The sequence below is a fragment of the Taeniopygia guttata genome, chromosome 2 (assembly GCF_048771995.1).
Source record: "Taeniopygia guttata chromosome 2, bTaeGut7.mat, whole genome shotgun sequence".
Lineage (NCBI taxonomy): Eukaryota > Metazoa > Chordata > Aves > Passeriformes > Estrildidae > Taeniopygia > Taeniopygia guttata.
Window position 1 is genome coordinate 141326287 of NC_133026.1, and position 20149 is coordinate 141346435.

The 20149-nt window shown below is 42.2% G+C and overlaps 1 protein-coding gene across 1 annotated transcript; it reads right to left on the bottom strand.

The window, feature by feature from the left end:
* Positions 1 to 2137: 2137 nt before the first annotated feature.
* Positions 2138 to 19724, bottom strand: LOC140682362 (uncharacterized). The gene is made up of 3 exons (XM_072924316.1): positions 19701 to 19724; positions 8162 to 8435; positions 2138 to 6460 (listed from the first exon to the last, which is right to left on the bottom strand). Exons 1-3 carry the CDS (start codon positions 19722 to 19724, stop codon positions 5868 to 5870), a joined length of 891 nt encoding a protein of 296 aa, XP_072780417.1. The 3' UTR covers positions 2138 to 5867.
* Positions 19725 to 20149: the final 425 nt, after the last annotated feature.

The following is a 20149-nucleotide window of genomic DNA, read 5'->3' on the forward strand; positions in this document are numbered from 1 at the left end:
CGTTTTTTACATCTGATTTCAATGACTCGGAGATCACATTTGTGGGTTAAAACCAGCTTCACTGTAGGTAGAAGAACTATTGGTTGTTGGACTAATATAAATAAGGTCAGGAGTAAATATTGAATCTTATGTGCAAAAAGGATTCTATTAACTGTGACTTTCCCTACACAGGGATACATCAGATACAGACCATAATTGTTCTGTTCTGCTCTGATGGACCAGAGCAGCTGCAAAAGAAGCTTATCCAATTCCCTAAAGCAGGGAGGTAACTTCCAGTGTTGTTGGCTTTAACTTGCTTTGTCAAGTGCCTTCTGTCAGAAATGAGACGGGCTAGGGGGTGGAAAAGTGACCTGTGGCTGTTTGGCCCTTGTATCTCCCAGGTTTATCTTGGATGTGGGTTGTGGCTGGAGTGGCAGGAGGATGTAGTAAGCCATTTATAACAAATTCGTTCTTCACTGTGTTATTTTAGACATTCTAACTGTGGATTAGACAGTGAAATCAAAATCCTTAGGGCCTTTGGGGTACTCTGGATTTCATTGACTTACTGTTGTCATCACTTCAGAAGCAGGTGAAAGCTCTAGGAAAGATCCCACAAATTGTTTTATTTCCATCAGATAAAGAAAAATCCTAGATGAAAATAGGTACAAATAGTGCCTTATATTATTCCTAAAAGGACCAATTATTTGAACAGTTTGGCTGTGTGGAAATGGGTATGAGCTGTAGATGCTCTAAGAATCTTGTGATATGACTCATCTCACCTATTTTAAGCAATATGCAAGTTCAGTGTCCATTTTATTTCTCATCTAGACTCTCTACATGCCTTGGGATATAGGTAGCTATGGTTGGTGACCAGAAACTCTCTGGAAATGTCTCTTTTCTGTGCACTTATGACAGAAGGAGAGTAGATATCTATTTTTTACCCTTCATTCAAAAGTAGATTTTTGTAATTCAAACTAAAGAGATGATTCTACAAGCAGACAGAATCATATTGCATTTAAAATAATTCGCTTCTCATTCTCTGGTAAAAGACAATGGGTAGAGGCACAAAAAATATGTTTTAGCCCAATGCTATAAAAATCTTCATGCAAATTTCAGATAACTTTCAAAAATATGCAAGGCAGAATATTAGAAAACCCAAAATTCCTCACAGCTTTGTTGACTAGATAATGAAAAAAAATACTTCTATTTAGATTTTGAGTTTAGTACTTTGGCTAAATTCCCTGCAACAATCTGTGGGCCCAGGCCTAACTTAGGCAGAATTCAAAGATCATTTAGACTTAATTCTTGGTCTGTAAGACTTTTTAATAACTTAAAAATCTTCTCAATAGCAGCAGAACGTTATAAAAGCAAAACCTGGAACAAAAGCTATATCCTCTAGGGATGGCCCAGTGCTTACAGGGTAAATTTGTTGCAGGGAGCAAACAAACATGAAATTAAATCAACTGTATGTGTTAATTACTTGACTAGCCCTATGAATGTCCTGAGAACAGTGAGAGAAAGGAAACTGGGAAAGAGATAACATAGTCTCCTTTCATATAATTAATAAACCAAGAGGAAAAAATAGAAACATATGAAGAATATTTTCTGTATAGACACTTGATGAAATCTTTCTAGCACTTACAGAAGTATTGAGGAGGTGACACGGGACACAGCATCCACTGAGGCCCCTTGTCCTCATGTCATGCCAAGCACAAGGGTAAGAGCACTACAGAATAGTCTGAACAATGGGCTCCTCCCTGAAATACATCAGCCATTACTCACTGGAGGTCAGAAGCTTCTACTTTGTGCTCTAGAATGTTCCCTGTTTTGGTTCTCATGCCTTTGTGATACAAAGCATCCCTCAAGATGTGCTACTTCAAGGCATGCTTTTCCTGGAGAGAAAAAAAGAAGTAGAGAAAATCTTGGGCGGTTGATTTGGCTGCCTTTCTGAAGGCAAGTCAGCTGCCAGACTTTCTTTGTTACTCAACTGATATTTCAATAAGGATTATATTTATTGTGAATATGTGAAGAAGATGAAGGCAATGACTCTTGAACTAGATTGGGTCAGAACAGAAAAAGAAGATATTTTCATTCAGATAGCTCTGAAACACAAGGCTGTTAGCAGCATTTTTTTATTATTATTATGTAATTATTTTTTTTTCATTAAAGAAATCCAAGGGACAATAGAGCCAGGAAGACAATGGACACAATGAACACATATGTGAAAGAATGTTATAAGAAAGAAAAACCACACAATACTGGAAAGACATTTGTTGAACATTTTCCTTCACAGGTTTTGGAGGGCCAGCAAAGAAAACATTGAAGATTTAAACTAGTGAAGGCCAGAGTTTCCTTAGTCTTTTAGTCCTGGTGAACTTGATGTGCAACTTGACATTCATGTTTAGTCTATGGTTTTATCTGAACACTAAAATCATAGAAGATAGAGTCTAAGCTCTTCATGGCAGGGACTGACTTTGCTTTATATAGCAACTACAAAATTAGATATTATTGCAACAGCAATAGTAGCTTTGACACAGCATGTGTCAATTTGCTTTCCCAAAATCATGGCATTTTTAGAAGTTCTATACACGTTCAAAACAAATTCTAGCAGATGTTTTAATTCGTTTCAGATTTTGACCCTTTAGGGTTTACTTTAATCATATTTTCTATCTTTATGTGATAATTTCAAGACCAATAGATTGAGTTTATTTCACTTTATTTTATGACTGACAACTACAATTCTTACTGTATTTACAAGAGCCTAGGATGTATGCTCTTCAGCAAAATACTAACATCATGAAACAGCAAATACTGGCAATTATGTCTTGGGAAAGCAGAAGATGACAACTCACAACTTTCAAATGACTATATATAAATGTACATTGCAAAGAGGAAGTGTTAACTGGTTCTAAATACCAAGATGAGTTCAATGCTATGATTTTGTGTCAGCGTTAAAGGAAAGATCCACTCACTATATAACATTTAATCAAGTACAAATGGTTTCGTGCTATTCTTTCTTCCTCGTTTTCTGTCTCCTTCCTTTATGCCTTGGGGATACTTTCCTCCTCTGCAAGAATATTAAAGTAAATATATATTCTCAGATTTCAGACAGCAGTAATTACAGAATAGAGAGATCAAATTTCCACAGCTTGTAATTTTCATTACTTCATCCCTTGCTCGGTGATGTGAGTAGACAAGCTCCAAGAAACAGCTGAAGCCTGGTGTGGAGGACTGATTTTACCATGAGAAGAGGAGGGAGGATTAACTGGGGTGTAAAGGGCTTGAGAACAGATTCAAATGCACAGAAGAGGTGGAGAGAGACAGAAGGAATGATACTGCAGAGAGGGGCAATTTTTGACATAAACCCACAGAATTAACTTATCTTTTGATCACCAGGCCCTTGAAAACCTCAGTTAAAGTGGTCGTAGGAGAGAAAATTGGTGGTGAAACAGCCCATTTGAGGTGGTGTAGGGTGTCCTGCTCTCCTCTTCCCAAATGTGACAGTGTTATTTCTCAGACAGAAATCTCAGAACTGGGATCAGCAGAATTTTAGATACACGCATTTGAAAATGAACAGAAATAAAAAGACAATAGTCATCCATCTATATGCTCCTGAAATACCAGAACCCTCACTCTTTTGAATTCAGCAGGGTTGGAATTTCCATGTATTTCCATGTGGTCATCTGCAAGGATCAGATGGGATTAGATAGTGAGGAGACATTTAAATCCTTGGTTCCTTCATTCCCACTGACAGTCTGTGAAGAGGAGTGATCCCATTAGATCTCTGCTTGCTTCAAGGTGTTCCCTACTTCCTCTGTGAAAGTGGGAGAACAATGCACACAGGAGAGTTACTGTAGGAGGATGAGCCTAATTATGAACATAGTCCTCTGTGGCCTCAATCTTCCCCACTCATTTGGCAGTCCAAAATAACAATGCACCACGGTGCATTTAAACCCCCAGAGACACTGAAGAGAAAGGCAACAGTTTTGAGGGTTCTCATCAAAATAAGTGCAAAATATAATTCAACTTAGTTGAAAACTCTCCATATGAATTTATACTGGATTTTGAACTGCCTGGGAGTCCTCAATTCTAGACCTCAAAGTCCCTCATCACAGATGCTGACAAGCAAAGGAAAATGTAGAACAAAAAAGCCATCTCAGACTGCAGCTTGATAAGTCTTTTCGTGCAGAGAAACCCAGTGTTTGGACATGAGAGTCCTTCAGAAGCATCAGTGAAGGTGTCTTTCTGATGGAGGGTTTGAAAAACAAGGTATAATTTGCTGCAGTCCCATGTAGGGCTACAAGATACTCATCTGGAATTTGTAATGAGCAGAGCTCACCTCCAGCAAATTCCATTCCATTAAACACCAGTGGACCCCACAGCACCACTGATGGCCTCAAATGTCCTTGTTCCATCTTCTCCCTTACTCCCCATAATGGAGGCTTCCTTCCTTTCACGTTGAGTTGGTTTGTTAGCAGCTGTGTTGGCTGGTTTGGCTGAGGCAGTTTTCATCCCTGATCTACATCATACATGATAAGCAGGATGGAATTTGCCAGCATATCAGCTGTAGTTTGCAATTATAGTTTGTCACTCTCTCCGGGTCCAGTCTTGCTGTTAAAAAACTATTCAGAGTTCACAGAGAAAAAAAACACAACCCTTTTTTATATTCCTTACTCATAGAAAATCCGTGACCTCAGTTGCCCACACTGTCTTCTGTTTAAGATCTTGGCCCAGCAGCAATGAGTGTTCCTGTGTGTTTTACAGTCACAGGTGAAGCTGACATCCATTGTGTCATGCAGGACTGTCAGGTCTCATGAGGTGCATACTAAGATCCATTTGACTGTTGCCTATCTGGGAAGGTGGGAGGTGTCACCTTAATTCATGTGCAAGATGTGCTCTCTCCAACAGAAAGCTGGATCATAACTTGTAGACAGCTCAAGGTACTGAGCTGCTGCTGGACATCTGACACTTTAAAGATCCTTGTACTTAGGAGCCCTGTAGTTGAACCACCCTGTACCTACTGCAAGCTTCCACATGAGCCCAGGTAGCAGGCACCCTGTGTCTCGGGATGCAATTTAGTTCCTGCTCTGATACATCTTATCACCTCTTCAATCAAGCTGATGTCTCTAGCAGTCACCTGGTGACTTCAATACAAGAAGAAACCTATTTGAAATTTAAGCAGATGGACAGAACTAAGAGTCAAACTGACATGAAAGCAGCAAGGGGTGGATTGAGCAGTGGAGGGCAGGATGGAGGAGGAATACCTGAGCTGGTATCCACAGCTCCAGCACTGGGATGTGTGTCACACCATGGTGTCAAGTTCTAGCAGGCTTCTCCTGCATAGTGACTTCCACTCTGTAAGAAAGATGGGGACAAACTTTTCAGCAGGGTCTGTTGCAACAGGACAGGGGACAATGGTTTTAAACTGAAGGAGGGATGTTTTAGGTTAGTTTTAAAGAAGTTTTACACAATGAGGATGGTAAAACACAGGCACAGGTTGCCAGAGTAGTGGTAGGTGCCCCATACCTGGAAATATTCAAGGTCAGGTTGGACAAAGCTCTGAGCAGCCTCATCTGTGAGAGATTTCCCTCTGTATATGGCAGGAGGGGTGGACTACATGATCTAAAATGTTTCCTACCAACCCAAGCCATTCTAAGATTCAATTTGAGAGACATAAATAGGGGGAGTGGTCGTGAATGAATGTTCTAGGCTGTGATTTTTCCAGTATTTTATTTAAATGCCTCAACTTGCCTTGAGTGCCAACTCCACAGCTGCCTAAACTCTAACTGATTTGGGAGGATCACTAGCTTTGAGACGGAGAGATAAATTGGCTAACGCAGTGGCATCACTTAAAGAGCTTTTAAAATTCTTACAAATCAAGTCTTTGCCTATCCTTTCCAAAGAGAGGGGAAGAGGAAAAAGAAACAGAAAAGGGACCTAGGTAGGGAAATCCTACTCCCCTTTCCCTTCGTGAAGCCCTTGGCTGGAGGGAAGCTGGGCAGGAGGGTTAACGGGGCACCAAGACCCCCGGGAGCTGGAGGCACCGCCTCTGCACTCCGCCTGCCCGGGATGCTGCGGGGGACAGCGGGGACAGCCCCGCAGCCTCCAGCGGCCGAGAGCTCCTCTGCCCGCCCCGGCAGGGCGGGGGCTGTGCCGGGTCGCGGGGAGCCGCTGGATGGCGGCGTGGCCCCGCTGGATGGCGGCTGTGGATGGCGGCTGGTCCCGCTGGATGGCGGCTGGTCCCGCTGGATGGCGGCTGTGGATGGCGGCTGGTCCCGCTGGATCCCGGCTAGTCCCGCTGGATGGCGGCTGTGGATGGCGGCTGGTCCCGCTGGATGCCGGCCTGGCCTCGCTGGATCGCGGCTGGTCCCGCTGGATGCCGGCCTGGCCCCGCCGGGCCCCGCCGCGCTCCGCCCGCAGCGCCCCGCGCACAGCGCAGCGGGAGGGGGGCAGTTAGTGTTTTCCTTCGCCAGAGTCCTCCCTAAAAGCGGAATGAAAAGAAAATTTCTCTCTTTCTCTCTTTTTCTCTTTTTTTTTTTTTTTTTTTTTTTTTAAAGTACTCGTTGGTAAGTACCAAGATACATCAGAGCCAGCGTTTAGCGGATCTTTGGTCACTGCACCCCCAAGAGTTTCCTGCAGCTGCTTCCCCATAACTCGCAGCCCCTGACCAGGCTCTGGGTGTGAGGGATCTTGACACCCGCCCGTCAGACATGAGAAAATATGCATTTTCTTCCAAACCGTGCTATGAGGACTTTTCTAACATAACTCTATGATTCTATGGAACGGAGAGCCAGGGCTGCTAAAGAAACATGTCCTGCTTGTAGAAACCCAGCAGGCCCAAGTCTGCTTCTTATGCTTGGGGCAAGAGAGAAAAAAGAGGACAGACAGGCCTTTCTTTAACCTTTTCCCTTCCTCTTGCTCCTAGGCAGCCTGGGGCTGTCCAGATCTCAGAGCAGCTTTGAGAAGAGATTAACCAGAGCACTCTGGGCTGCAATTGCAGCTTCCTCCACCTCCAGCCTTCCTCTAGGCTTTCCCAGCCAAAGTGGGACAAAGCTATCCAACATCAGCCCTGTTCTGGGTCACTTTGTTGCCTGCAACAGGAGCACTGTGCTCGGCTGGCCCTGCACTGAGACATGTTTGCTGCACTTCATCCCCTTTTTTTGTCACTAACATGTTCTGCTCAAGAGTGACCACAACTCAACCTATTGTCCCAGACCAAACAGCAAACCTGTTTTGCTTCAGGGAGAGACCAGCAGCCAGCAGAACTTGGATATATTTTGTCCTGACCCTGCCCTTTAGATTGGCATTAAGAGGGCCTGTTTGTTCTTCCTCACCCATGCCCTTGCCCCACCATCTTGAGCTGTTTCTGTCCCCTGGGGAAGGTCACCTTATGTTGCCAAAGCTGCATAAAGGGGCTTTAGTGGAGTTTGAAAGTCAATCCAAATTATCCTGTAATTACCACTTGTGCTTATAACAACATGAAGGAATGAACTCCTTTGCCCCTGGGCAGTAGTCCGGCCTACCCTTGCTTCCTCATCTGCTCCCACCCTCCAGTCTGTCAGAGTGGCTGCCAAAAGCAGGATCACACAGGAGCCATCCCGAATTTCCCCCTTGTACTCTGAGAGCTGGGAGAATGTGTCTTGCAGCAGCTGCTTATATCCATGGGCATTAAACTTAATTAACTGCAGTCTCAGAGGGCAGAAGCTGGAGCAATGGAGCAATGGATCACCCTATTCCCTGCTGTGTTGATACCTCCCCATGGTCAAATCATCTGATTTATATGGTTCCCTTTTCACTTCTTGCACAGACAGATGACCCATGACAGTGCTGAATGAGGAAATGACCACATGAATTCCTGTGTCTTGCATCATTCAGGTCAGATCTGATAGCCAGAGCCACCCTTCTGGTCTTAAATTTGCAGAGGTTTTGTTAAAAGAGCTCTGAGGCCTTTGCACACCTTAGCATTGCTCACCTGGCTTGTGCCTACTGCCAGGAGAGATGGAGCTGACAACACTGACCACATATTGACCTGAATAAAATGGGATTACTAACAGCACAGATGAGAAGGCTGGCATAGCCATCATCTCCAGCAACTGAATGCAGACCTCATTTTAGAGGCAGAAGGCAGTGCTATCTGCTGTCAAATCATAGGGAAAGATTCACTGAAGAGTGAATGACTGACCTGAGTGGGGAAAAAAGAAATAAATCCCTGCAGCACATGCACTCAAGGACTGGGGCTGCGTCGTTGAGATGGAGCAGATTGGGTAGTCCACAAACACCAACCAGGTCCTAAACCAGGAGGGAGGCAGTGGAATAGAGGGGCTGTGCTGTAAATGCAGGAGGCACAGGAGGAGGTGCCAGGAATGAGCAGTATCTGGAGGAGGAGGATTTGGCTGTGTGAATCTCACTTTTGGCACATGAGTCTTGGCAGGTCTTGTGGGGGAGCTGAATGCTGCCTGTGTATGACATATCTGAGGACAGTGCTTGGCTCGAGTAAAAATCTTCCAGGGTGTGTCTCAAACACTTTTCTACTATAAAAATGCAAAAGCACTCAAAATTGCTTTATCTGGATGCTCTGCAGTATCTTCTGCCTCAAAATGCCAGAAATACCCTCGAGGGATAATGAAAACTGAAAGGAGAATACTACAGCTTTTTAAAAAGTACAGTTTAGAGTGGCAGTTAAAATCTGCTACCCATGGCCAGCAGTGTAAGGTGCCTGTGTGCTTGTTCTGTAAAGCAGCTATAAAGTCATGGAAGAGTGAACAAACAAACAGAGGGAGCATGTTAGACTCCAGGACTGCAAGCTCCAACAAGTTCCCAGCCCAATGAGACAGCTTGCTGAACAAGGGATATTCAAAGTTCCAGCCTTCTCAGTACCCTTGTTGTAGCTGTTTCAAATGAAAGGCTTGCAGTGATTTTTAAGCTGTGAGACATTTACTATTTGGGGAGGATCCCTCTCCCCCTTCCCTGATCCAGCATGGGGTATAAAATGACAGGTTCAGCATTAGGAGGGCCCTTTCTATAACGTGGCTCTGCTCCACTCATGCTAACTGAGTTGGTTGCATTAAAAATAGCTGTCCATGAAAGCTATAATAGGTTACACTTGACATCTGGATCCCCATGTTCCCTTGCCATCAAAATTTTTAAAGTTTTGCTTAAAAGAGCCTGATAAAGTCTCCCATCTTTGGCATTGTGTTCTTAGGGGATGAATGACTGGAAATCAGAGCTGAGAGCTGTCTCAAGCCTGTATTACAATAGTAGGGAAATTAAGAAACATTGAAAGACAGAGTCTGAGCAGGGGGAAATGGATCTGAGTGCTTCTGTATGGCTGCTGATATCACAATCACTTACTGACTTGAATTCTTATGATGTCCTGTTTAAATTGAAGCACATTAGAGAGATGGCTTATGGTGACATTGTCAACCTCTTTCTGTAATTCCCTATCATACTCACCAATGCCCAAGTTCAGCATCCCAGAATAGTGAGTCTTACAGGAACATGTTCCTTCATTCTGGGCATAGTTCAGATTTCTAAGTGAGATTCTTTACTCACTTAAGTGAGGATAACTAATTTCTGAAGCCTTTAAATTTTGTTTATGACTTCTCATTGTTTATCTCTTGAAGGAAAAGTGCATATGTACAAAGGTGGATTTTAGGTGACTTCTAGGTGAAAATTGAGTCCCATGCAGAGTTTTAGATGCTGCTAGGTGGATAAGGGTGAGCAGAAGGTGTGCAATGCAACCTGTGAATTGGATCCTAGGTGGAATCCAGGTATGTGCATCCTTAGGTGGTTGTGAGGCAGGGCTGTTTGCCATTTCAGGGGTCAAATGCTTGAGCATGACAGAATGCAGTGACAAAGATGCTATATCCTCTTCAGTTATTTTTGTTTTCTATGATTCTCTATGATAGTTTGCAAGATAATGATTTTCTGATGTTTCCAGTGGCATCAGCTGAGCAAAGGGATAAATGGTGATTTAGAATGAAAACCAGGCAAAAATACAGTGCTCGTTTTGGGTTTTTTTCATTGTTGTTGTTGTTGTTTTTTCTTTTTGTCCTATTTGGAAGAGAAACAAAAAGCAAATTAGTGGCGTCAAAAATAACTGCATCCTCCTGGAACCTCAGCTCAACATACTGAGTCAAATTCCCCCAAGTATAATACATTAAAGTACGTACTGATTTGCTTATCAAAACAAAGAATGAGTATGCACACGCCAGGGGTGGGGTGCTGAGTGGTGGAGGTGTCCTGCTGTAGAATGGAAATGATGAGTGTGTCTTGCAGCCAAAGGCCACTCTCCTCTCCTCTCCAGTTGTTCCTGCTCTTGCAGGCTAGAAGAGTTCAAACAAGCCAGATGCTGTGCTAGTCACATTGCTCTCCTGACTCCTCCTGGTGCACAATAATGTTTCTAGCCTGGATATAGGCTTGAGACCTTTGTTGAGGAGCCTGACCTAACATGAATAAAACAGCCCTGAGCTGCTCAGAGCTGTCATCTCCTTCTTTCCTGTAGTGTGAAATCAGTCCTGCTTGTGCCTGGCACGCACAGATCTTGAGCCTTTGCCCTTCCCTGACACAGACTTGTTCTATACTCACATACCTCCTTTTTAAAAAATTTCCTCTGCTTCTGCTCCTGTGCCTGGTCCTGGCAAAACACAGAGCAAGCACAGAGCTGTGAACAGCCATTTGGGCAGAAGCCACAGGAAGAGAAACCTGTGCTTCCTAATCTCTGCTGGATTTCTGCATCTGTGGTGCTTACACAGGCCATTCAATTCACTATAATGTGTGGGACAAAACTGTTCCAACTTACCCTTTTCCACATAATGTAATTTTATAGAATGAAATGCTGCTCCTCATTGTAATGGTTCCTGGAACACTGCTGTTTGCCATATACTACAAAGCTCTCTGATTTTTTTCTTATCACAAATAATCCGTGGAGTTGTTGTTATAACATTCCCACTTTCTACTTCACCACTGACCCAGCCTGGTAATTACAACACCACTGAGTCTCTCTTGGGTTTGGTAATAGGTGTCATGTGCTTGAGTGATGAGTAGCCACAGCTGTTTTGTTTCATTTTATTTATTTAACCTGAACTCATGTGGATTCAGTAACATCCAATCTACTGAGCACTGAATGAATCATGCAGAACAGTTTGTAAAAATCCTGGCTGTAGCTTCAGAGTATGCAAGCCATTTTCCTGGAAGAAGTTGTGTAGAATTTCATTAGCTGCATGAATCTGGTAGGAAGCTCTTCATATGTGATGCATTGTTTCTCCAGGATTTTTAATGTTTTGTGAAAGTCTGTTGATGCAACACTCATCCTTTAGTTCGACATTACAGAACAAAAAAGGAAGTTATTTTTATCCTGAGTGGTTTGATTTGGAAAATGTTATCAACTTATTACTCTTGCATAGCATCTTCACATGATTTTCTGTTGCAAAACACTTCTGTAAATATACCCTTACATCAGGGCTTGTATATTTAGCCTTTGCAGGATGAGTTACAGATGCCCTGAGAGGATCCTTTAGAGGAGAAAGGTGGTTCGTGGAAAAATATCCTCCAGAACATGAGTTTGCCTTAAGAGAGGTGACAGAGAATGCAGGAATATAAAATTAACCAGGATAGTAAAAACCTTTCTATGGCTCAGGAAGAACACTATGTATTTGACAGTGGTCCATTTCCTGAAAGTGCTGTAGCTGTTAAGCAGTGACCACCCACACTAAAAGTAATTTGTTAGTTTGTCCTGATGATTCAAGTTTCAGGGCTGGTCTTTCTTTTTATTTTTGTATAGCTCTAATTTTTAATTAATTTATTTATTTTTGTATAAAATTACTCCTCAGAGGTACCCCTTCTTCATCAAATTATGAGAAGATGACTGTGTGTCAATGTCTGCTTGTCAAGCTTTTGCTTGGAAAGCCTGTCTTGAGGCTTCCTAATAGTCATAGCCTAAGAAGCCAAGATGATTTTTTCATCTCCATCAAAGTTACATCCACCAAATCTGCAGAAAACCATGAGCTGCCTTTCAAGTGGGAGCACTGACACAAATATCCTTTCCCCTTTTCTCCCTCCTAGGGACTTGCAACAAGTCCAACCTGCCTGTTAGCAAAACAGGATTTTTAGAACTAGCGTAGTGTGACAATGTTTGCATTGGGTCATGGAGCTGATGCTCTTTTTTGAATAGCTTCAGATGCTTGACCCTGTAGAAACCTAGGCTGAAACAGTATCCAGGACTATGTTGTTATTTTTGGGAAGCATTGTTCTTGGAATATTTCTCCCAGTGAGAACCAGCAGTTGTTTTATAATCTGTCCTTACAACTTGCACCAAATAGCTCAATGAAAGACAAGTGCCAAATGCATGTATTTTTACTAGTATTTTCCCAGAGAAACTGCTGAAAGGCAGCAGTATATTTCACAAGGCAGGTACTCTGCCAGCTAACTGGATAGGCCACAAGGCAGGGACTGGGGGAGCAAAGTTCCTCCCACAGTAAGACCAGATCAGGCTTGTGGCCACCTGAGAAACCCAAATATACATAAGTCTGTGTGACCTGATGAGACACTTGGTGCTAAGGGAGCTGGCTGATGAAGTTACCAAGCCAGTCTCCATGATTTATGAAAATCAAGTGTAGTCTCTGGTGACTGGAAAAAGGGAAGCATTGTACCTCACAAGGTACAGGACCAAGTGCAAGTCCTGCCCGTGGGTTGGGTTAATCCCTGATGTCATTCATGCTGGGATGAAGGATTGAGAGCAGCCCTGTGAAGGAGGATTTGGGATGGTGATGGAAGAAAAGCTGGACGTGAGCCAGCAGTGTGTGCTTGTGGCTCAGAAAACAAACATGCCCTGGGCTGGATCAAAAGAAGTATGAACAGCAGATCAGGGGAGGTGATTTTCCCCCTCTGCTCTGCTCTGGTGAGACCCACCTGGAGCACTGAATCCAGCTCTTGAGTCCTTAGTTAGTACAAGAAAGAAACAGAGACAGTCTAGAGGGCCAAAAAAAAAATGATGAGAGGACTGGAACATCTGTCCTGTGTGAAAAGGCTGACAGAGTCGGGGTTGTTCAGCTTGGAGGAGAGATGGCTTCAAGAAGACCTAATTGTAGCATCTCAATATTTAAAGGCACCTCGTAAGAAAGATGGGGATGGACATTTTAGCAGGGCCTATTGAGATAGGAGGAGATAATTGCTTTAAACTGAAAAAGAATTGATTTAGATTAGATATGAAAAAGAAATTTTTTACTCTGAGGGTGACAGACTGGCAATGGTTGCCTAAAGAGCAGGTGGGTGCCCAACCTCCAAGGTCAGGTTGAATGAGGCTCTGAACTCCCTCTCTGGAGATTCTCAAGGCCAGGTGGGATGAGGCCCTGAGCAATCTAGTCTAATGGAAGATTTCCCTGGCCCTGGTAGGGTGGTTGGACTAGGTGAGTTTTAATGGTCCCTTCCCATTCTATGACTCTGTGATGCTCTTATTTTTAAGAGGACTTTGAGGGACTGGTTGTAGTCTCTGAGGCTATGGACCAGTTTCTCCTTTGGCTACACAACACTGTGTGCATGCTTCAACATAGGCAGATTTTGTCAGTAAAAAAAAAAAAAAACCCTCTCATTTTTCTAAGTGAAGAAATCAATTCCTAGCTAAGTAACAAGGAGTGTTCTCTCAATAATAATACTTTTTAAATAGCTGAGAAACACAGACAGACTAGTCAGGGACAAAGCTTGTCTGCAAGGTACCAGACTGGAAAGTTGACACATTAGTGTTAGTTCTTATGGCAGCTTTCAAACAGTTTCTGTCATGAATGTTTAATTTAGTTGTTTCTTCGATTACATCCTTGCATGGATAGACAAGAAAAAATGTCAGACTTGCAACATATTGTGGCATGCTAATTTCCATGGGCTAAAACATCTTGCAGGACACTGGTGCAAGTCTCTTCACTAAGATGATGGGTTTTCAAATAATTAATGATTTCATGATCAAGTTTTTTGTGAGGCAGGCTTTTGATATATTGTTGGGATGTCTAATGTTGTTTTTTTCCTTCCAAATACTCCAAATTTAGAAACAAAGATATGTACAACGTTTAAATGCTATTTCAGAATTGTACATATTATTTTCTTACTTTTCAGAGACCCTTTGTCCTTGTTGGCGAGGAAACAAAAGGAATAAAAATGTAAGTGGCTACTCAGGAATGGGAAGTAAATTACAGTATAATACAGAACATCTATCATGCTTGAAGTTGAACACCTCTCTCAGTATCAAACTCGTTTAGAAAATGTAGAGGTTCTCAATTTTTGATGTACAACACCTCTTCTAAAAGACCTCTCCAAATCTTTCTGTCCAAGGAAAGATCTGAGACCGTATGATTTCTATTTTCCAAGTGCCTATCTGCAACTTATGCTGCTTATCCAGGTTTCACTCTGCCCTACTGTGAGGTGGTAGCTGTGACACAGAGAGCAGCTTGTTCTGTAGCAGTGAATGACTTGTCCCATTTGGTGCTTTTTGGTCCAGTCAAATACCACGGACTGACAATTCAGAAAAACACCTGCTATAGAAAAACAACTTTACTGCTCACTTCCCAGTATTTTTTCACTGTGGAGCACTGAAAACCTCTCCTCTGTTTTGGTCTCTTAAAAGCAAACAGCCCATCTCACACTTTTGCTGTACCTATCTGCTATGCAGCATAGACCAGCTGAACTCTGTTGCTTCTATTCAGGTAGTCCCCAGACATTCCCACCTCATTACACAGAAAGAAAATCCCCATTGCTCCAAAAAATCTGAGTTGTGAGATGCCTTGGGAGCAATGGAAATTATGACAGTCAGAAATGGAAGCACTTTGGATATATATATATCTGTCTTTCAACTAAACTAATATCACCTTTTTTTTTTTTTTTTGCAAGTTTTTTGCCCTTTTTAATTAAAATTTAAACCCAGATGACCAAGGAGATTGCATAGTTTACTTGTTTCAGTCTCTCTAAACTCTTGTAGTTAATAGAATGACACTATGAATGAAATACAAGTGTTTTGACCCTGTAGATTTCATCTGTTTCTTCCTGGTATTCTGGGGATGTCTTCAGTGTGTTGTAATTCATCTGTGCAATGTTAGTTCCTCTTCCATTTTCTACTCAAAGTGGCACAACTCACTTTCAAAGCACTTAGTGACAAGACAGGTCATGAGGACAGCTGTGCTCCATAGAGATAACTCAGCTATGGAGACCTAATTCAGTGTGCATAGAACTGGAAACCTTTTGTGTGAAGGAGCTGGGGCTAGAACTACATCCTGCAACGTGGTAAACAAACGCAGAGCCTGGACCTTCTTAGGAGCACTCTTTTTAAGAATTCTGTTCAACTCAAATTTTGGACATAGGAAAAAGAAAGGCATGATTTAGTATTTCCTCAATAATTTTTTTTTTTTTTTTTTTGCTCAAGAGAGGAGTACAAAGAGAAAAAAAAAATCTCATTTACTACACCAGAGACCTGATTACTCATCATTTCAGTGAGTACAACAGTGACCACTACAGAAATCAATGAGTAATGACCACTGTAGAAAAGCAGACTAGCCTTAGATATGAGCTTTTCTGTGGTTTTACCCAACTCATTTTGGTTCACAAGTGAGCCACACTAAATGTATATATGGCCAGCTCCCATTGCTCACGTAACGAATGGTAAACTTCAATCAATAATTCAAAAAATCCATTGTTTTAGTGCATTATTATTTTCCCTTTTCCCAATACCTTGGCATAGCCAGGGTCCTCTCAAGAAAAGCCAGGCATGGAAAAGAGAGAGACCGAATTATCTTCTCAGCTGAGTGTTTTTTCTTGGGCAAAGTAGAGGTCTATATGTAAGGTAGATAGTCTCAGTATTTCTACGCTACTTGAACAATAGTGCACTCAAATCTCTAATGCAAATAACTCCTCCTAGCAATGCATTCCAGTTGTACATCATACAGATCAGATTTTAGATCTAGCCTGACTGCTGGTTTCTGGTTACCCAAATAAGCAAATTTTTCTTTTTTACCTTGGTCTATATAAATATTTCCACTGATGTGAAGCAGCATCTTATGGTCAAATTAAATAGAAAAAGTTCTTCTGATACAGTCTAGTCCAATCAGAAGACATGGGCTTGTTATAGTAATTCCTATGTGAAGCTTATGTTCTGTGTGATCCAAGATGTCACAGTCCATAATGGTCCTTTCTAGCTTTAAAAGTCCATGAATCCCTCTTCTAATCAGTCCCTCAGTACTTACAGGAATGTCTTAGTCTCTTGCTGTATGTAACAGACAAGAAATGGATGGAATTTAATACTTCTATCTCAAAATGTAAATTTATATATATATCATATATGATTTACACACAAAAATCACACTCTAGATAAAATAAAGCAAAGTGTAGACATTGATCATTCTTTTTTTCAAGCAATTGCTTATAAATTTAGTAAGCTGTCTGCCTTTTTCTACTTTTCAGTCTGTTCTCATTACAGACATGGCATAAGGCTTTGTAGTAAATTTGGAATTTGCTGAGTGAGAAAATGAAGATTTACACAAAGCGAAATTGAACAAATGGTGAATAATTGATTTAACTGACCTGACAGCTCACACTGTGCTTGTAAATAATACATAACTTTGTACTATACTGATAATTTAGTATTCTGTGCTTCTACATTCTTTTCAGTAAGTTACTGCAAGAAGCAAATGATCTTTGACCACCCTAAAAAGGCGAAAATATGCTTACCAAGCATATTCTGGTACCCCAGTTGTAGATTGCAATAGTCTGATACCATGCTGATAAAGCAGCTTCTTAAGACTTTCTGGCCTTTTGTCTTTTGTCTCTAAAATATTGTTGGAGAGATAACATCAATATAACTATTTCATACCATTCCTTGAGCCAGCAGCTCCCAGGGCCAGATCACCTGTGTAAATTGACCGAGCACTGCCGTGGTGAACAGAATCACAGCCACTTGTGAGAGCAACTGCTCACGACTGTGCTTCATTTCCTTTTCTTTCCAGGCTTGTGTTTGAACTCCTAATCAAATGTATAAGCACAGGCTATTGTTAAACTGGTTCCTGAAGTATGCATGCAGCCCTAAGCTGACATATAAGTCTGATAGCTTCATTGCCTTCTAACTACTGTAATAACCCATATAATGAGGGCGTGAAAGACAGCCACTAGGAACTGGCAGCCTTCCACACCCACCTTGCATGAATGCAGCTGCTTACAGGAAAGCACAGAGCAGTGGAGGGTTCTGCCTCTGCTGTACTGGAATCTGTTCTCTTGACACTGAAATGCATCCACTCAGAGAAGACAAACAGCAGCTCTTTAAGACAGCAGGCAGCATAAGGACCTAAGACAGAGTGATTCTGCATCACACATTAAAATACCAACCGCTGTCAGAGCAACCAGTTGGCAGGGTTAGGAGCTGCAGGCTGTCCAAGGATCCAACAGAAGAATTCTCCATAAACCCATCAGGAAGCTTATACTTTTACAAGATCCAGCCCTTGGAGAGAGGGCACATGCATGTTACCATTTTGCTGAACCTTTTCTAACAACCTTATCTATGGGAAGTCACTATTAATATACGGTGTCTGTGAGCTGAAGCACACACATAGCTCAGAAATACGAAATTCCAATTCCCAGTGCAATTTTAAGCCAAACTGGATCACTTCTATCACTTTCAAATGGTATCATTTCTGTGTCTTCAAGTTTCTGTGCAGTGTGGCTGAGTGATGATAGCTGCAGAAAATTTCTGGGCTTGATTCCAGCTGCTTTCTTTGAAAGCAGAATACACCATTTTCTTCTCTGTCAGATGCTGTTTATGTAAGGACCTACCTACTGTCCTTCATGCTCATTCTGCCCTGACTTCTCAAATTTATCCAGCTCTAGCACGTGAATGAAGTCCCAAGTAGACTGCACATCTGGGGTGGGCCTCAGCAGGGAGCTGGCACTGGGTGCAGCAGAGGAGGTGGCTTTGAGAGCCCCAGGAACAGGGACTGCAGCCCAGTGCTACAGCTCCTCTTCTACTTGTCCCCAAGAAAATCAGGACCTAACAAATGAGTCATGGAGCAGAAGAGAGGCTGAAGTCTGGTCCATATAATCGACAGAAGGCCAATATGAAGGGCAAATAGAGGGGGTTCATTGCTTGAATTTCATCTTAGAGTTCTCAAGACTCATTGTTTTGTCCGTTTTTGATTTTCTTTTTTTTTGTTCCTTACTTGTCAGATTTTTTTCTTCTCTATTCCAGCCTGGATGAGTTTTTCCTTTAAACACTCAGAGAAATGGAGATGAACATCAGGGCTTCAAGAGTTAGTAAATACCTGGACTCAGTGGCACCAATGTGATGCTGGTAGGAGATGGAGCACATTTAGAATGACTAGGTTTATGATATGCCAGATCACTACAAGAGCTTTGACTAAATGGAACCAAAGGCCAACAGATCAGGCTTGCAGTGGATGGGAAGAGAACAAAGACTGAGAGAAACTTGCAGAGGGAGAATTGTAGATGTTTGCATTCCCTGTGTGCACCCCACGGGTACCCAGCTGCAGAGCTCTGCAAACCCTCTGCTGAGCCAGACCTTTCCCCTCGGGCAGCAAGTTCTCAAGGGAAGTCCATCAGAAATCAGTATCCTTTTTACCTTTCTCTTTATCATGGTCTAAGTCAAATAGATTGGGCAACAGACAAGACGGGACCAACTGACTTTGCAGGGATGAATTTTTCAAGCTGATTTCTCAGTGAAGATTAGCAAAATATTCTGTGTTTGTTGCAACAACCTTTTATTTATGCACATACCTGACGTTCTCCACTACACCCCTTCATATAAAGATTCTTGCTCTTCTCACAGTAAAATAACATTGTTTTTTTATCCCATACCCTTCCTTGTGTCTGATTTTGTGCCTGATTTTTAGTGTCTTGGCTGCAAAGGTAATTCTCAGCATAAGAGGTCCCTTCCTCCACTGTGGTGTGACCCACAGCAGCTGATGGCAGACTCCAGTGTATGTTGCAAGGGTCTAATCCAAAGTTAGACCAACACTGCTTGTTTCTCTAGGTTGAGGTTTTGCTTTTATCTTGTAGGTGTTTATGTTTCCTGATTCCCTCTTTGCAGGGAGAATGAACTAAGTGCAAACCCTCTGGACTCTGACCCCAGAGGAATGACTGCTTCCCCTTTATAGAGTCTGCAACAGCCAAATATTTCCCTTCCTTCCCCAACACTTAAGGATAGTGTGTGCTACTCTTACAAAACAGATGTGTTATCTAAAAGCTTTTGAAGGTTACAAATGAATCCCAAATACATCATCTACCTCAACTAAGAAAAGGAGCTAATACACAGAGTCCTGAAGAGGGGGAATGTACCACTTTGATGCTGACGAAAGACAGGCACAAGTGTCCAATATTATTTTAAGATCAGAGAGGAAATGAGAGAACTTGCAAGGGTTTCTGGTCAACCTGGAATAAGGAAACACGTTCTTTTAGGAAAAAAGTAGTATTTTGCACTTTAAAAAATCTTTCCAACAAAAAAGCAACACACCTGGATGTAGGCAGAAGATAAATTTTTAGTTTAGACAAGCACTCCTGCACATATGCATTGGTGACAGCAGTGCCCAGAATGAACATCTATTTTTAGGGTAAAGAAATTATATTCCTTCTCCTACTTCTAGGCATAGACATGCTTGCATGTAGCAAAAATCTCCTTATCCTTCATACTTCCCAGGGACCTTTGGCTCTTATTTCAGTTTAGTTGTGTTGAAATAACTTACCTGGTCAGGCTGGGGCGCAGTCATGTTGTCCACCATTTTCAGGGCAAAATGATGATGTGGATGGGTTTGCCTACTCCTGGACAAGTATACAATCCCCCACATATAGATGCTTTTGTTCACCCTTCTTCATTGAATCACATCACTCAGATGGAGGTTATTTGTCTTCTTCTCTCCCAAAGCTCCGAGAGATGTGTCATCCAGCCTCTTCTGATGTCAGCTACCTCCAGCCTACTTAGTAATTCATGTTTCTTCTCCTTCCTGCTTGTAGAGGAAGCCTCTTTATCCCATTCGTGCTCTGGGATCACCTCTGCTTTGTGAGCTTGTCTTGGTATAGAGAAGGACAGAGGTGAAGTACTCTCCTACTCATGGCTGAAGCCTCTCTAATTTGGTCATTCAGTTTCTTTGCACTTAAAATGCTTCCCTTCTTCACAAGGCTTCCCTGTGTTTTC